The sequence below is a fragment of the Ammodytes marinus genome, assembly GCF_949987685.1.
Source record: "Ammodytes marinus genome assembly, chromosome: 12".
In the NCBI taxonomy this organism is placed as follows: Eukaryota; Metazoa; Chordata; class Actinopteri; order Uranoscopiformes; family Ammodytidae; genus Ammodytes; species Ammodytes marinus.
The window spans coordinates 31755895-31758630 of NC_137216.1; the positions used below are offsets into that span (position 1 = coordinate 31755895).

Consider the following 2736-nt stretch of genomic DNA (forward strand, 5'->3'; position numbering starts at 1 on the left):
GGCACTTGTTTCCCCCACGTCAAGCACTGGCTATACATAGAATATTTTACCACTATTATTTCATACAAGCATCATGACATGTCCAAATAAGGTTATTAAAATGGTGAACATTCTATTGGATACGTGAACTCATAAAACATGTCATGGTGACAGATACCTTCAGGACATGTTTTGGATGACTCATCAAAAGGTAAGGATGACACAATGAGCCACAGCATCTCTTTTCTCTATATAAAGGAGGCTGACTCTTGGTTGGTACATCAGAATTCAGCACATCAGTTGACTTCTTCCTGCCTAGCATTCACCCTGTCACTAGACAAGTAAGTGTTCAAGATTTTATTTTTCTTTAGACTTTTCTTTATTTCTAAATCAGACCTTCATCCAGTATAATCTTTGTTAATAGTGTAAATGGGGGCAGTATGCGTGCAGCTGTAAAATATTTATTCCCAATGTCATTATGGTGATATATTTTTGACAAGTTATATTTGTATTTGCTGAAAAGTCAAACTTCTAACTCTGTGATATTGTGTTTACTCATGATCTTCCTTCTTGTTTGCAGTTAACCACAATGGCCTACATCACCACCGTTGCTGTGTCCATCAATGCACATGAGGAGCAAAGCCTCTTAGCACAAGATTACACCATAATCAATGAGAATCTGAACGAGGGGACAGGAGGAGCGCGCATCTTTCTTTGGTACCAAACAGGAGATGATCGCGCAAGAGCAATCACCAGGCTTCAAGTGTCCTTCAACGAAGACATGGCCGAGGGGCTGAACAAAGCAGGGTACCGTAAGATAGATAAAAGCCTTGTGGCTGGAGCAGGATGCAGACCAATGTACCTGTGGTTCTTCAGAGGGTCCGGACAGTTCCATACTCCCATAGAGGACCTTTCTGTCACTACAACTGCACGGAATGAAGCCCGGAAGCTAAAAAATGGCTGGGAGAGGCTGGCCTGTGATCTGAACCGCAGGGTTGGAGGGGATTTGATCCACATCTGGATGAAGAGATCCGAGCAAACTTACATCTGTGATGTCGATGCCACTGATTCCTATGGTGTGGACGAGGACAACTTCAGGGATGGCTACATCCGTATAGATGAAGATACTAACAGGGGTCCCAATGGGTCCTATGTCTTCATCTGGTACCGCCAGACCACCGAACGCAAGCGAGCACTCACTGACCTGCAAATCTCCACCAATCACAGCGAGAGTGCCAGCCATCAGCAGCAGGGCTACTCATCAGTGTCTGTGAACCTCAACGATCGGAGCGGAGCTGACCAGGTGTACCTGTGGTACAAGAAAAACAAAGGCGACTATCCCATTGAAGCCATGACCCTGATTGTCAACGACAACATTGTCCCGGATTATGAGAAGAATGGGATCATTGTCATTGACAAAAATCTCAATGCAGGGAACTGCAACTCCCTGTTCCTGGCCTTTAAAAAGTGAGAGCCAGAGAAATCCTTCTCCATGCCAACACAGCTGAGAATCCTCCACACTCAGTTCCCCCAAAAAAAGTAAAAAAATAGTTTTGGTGAACGCTTCTTTTAACCTTTTTTTTCTTTTTTACTACAGTATATAAACAATGTGATTCATTACTAACAGTCAAACTACTGGTGACATCAGAACGTATCAATGCTGTTTGGGTTAAATGTTAAACTTGTTGTTAATCAAATTAATCAAACTGTTTCAAATGGCTGTTTTTCATGAAGTTTGAGCTCTGTATCTCTTTGTTCTGCACTTTTCTGCTGATAAATAAAACAAAAAGACAAAGTTGAATGTTCAGTGTGTTTATTTTAGACTGAGTGTTTTCATCGTCTAGTTATCTAATCAAAATATACAGTTATTTAGGTTATTGTCCTTGATAAAGCAACATATTGTTTAGTCTGCTGCAGGTCAACATGACAGACATGTTGCAGAGGTTATACAATGTGTTCCAATTAGTTCAGTGTAATTATTACCTGCTTTTGTGCTAGGCTAAAAGCTAGCTCAAAGATACACTGACATGTTTCCCCATAAAGGGATTTTATCAAACATTATTTGTTTATCATTACCATTGATAGTTTGTACAGAAAAGTCTCCATGTGTGTGCACACCATTCATCTAGAATATACAGTTAACCAACTCTGGAGACCTGCTGGGCATTTCACTTTAGAAGAAATTCGTAAGTTACTTGAGGATGATTTTGACTTATTTTTCTGAAATTGATTAATTGTGCCATAAAATTTAAATAGACTTTTTCTTGAAGTGTAAAATTGTTACTTTTAGCAATTTGGGCCCTCTGTCTTCCCTCAGTCTTCCCTTGGCCCAGCTGTCCTATTAATCCCATGTGTGACAACACACATGGTAAAATGTAGGGTTAGACAGTGAGACCATAAAACACTCTTTCTGCCTTTTCTCAGGCTAGGATGAACCAATTTCTATTTTTTTTGCACATTTATACTAAATAGGATCTCAAAATTCAATACACCTTCATATTCCCACCGGTGAAGTGGGTTAGGGGATTATAAAGATTTATAGATGTAGTTAATTCATATATCTGAGTTAATTCACAAAAAAGTCCTTGACCCTGTTGCCGTTATCTTTCAGTCAGTCCTTGTGCGATCACTACTTGTGACGAGTCCTATTCCAAAGATTTCTTTCTTTTTCCAAACAACTTTTTCAAGCAGATCCAGTAAAATAATGTTCTCACACTCAACCTCTGTATTCCTGCTGCAACATGAACTAAAGCTGTG

General features: G+C 40.0%; 1 protein-coding gene across 1 annotated transcript; it reads left to right on the forward strand.

The window, feature by feature from the left end:
• Nucleotides 1–279: 279 nt before the first annotated feature.
• On the forward strand, nucleotides 280–1769 carry LOC307258331 (uncharacterized protein). The gene is made up of 2 exons (XM_080037837.1): nucleotides 280–320; nucleotides 560–1769. Exon 2 carries the CDS (start codon nucleotides 569–571, stop codon nucleotides 1448–1450), a length of 882 nt encoding a protein of 293 aa, XP_079893963.1. The 5' UTR covers nucleotides 280–320; nucleotides 560–568; the 3' UTR covers nucleotides 1451–1769.
• The last annotated feature ends 967 nt before the right edge of the window (nucleotides 1770–2736 follow it).

What these genes read in the sequence shown, in the direction of transcription:
- LOC307258331 (XM_080037837.1), top strand. Translation starts at nt 569, where the DNA reads ATGGCCTACATCACCACCGTTGCTGTGTCCATCAATGCACATGAGGAG.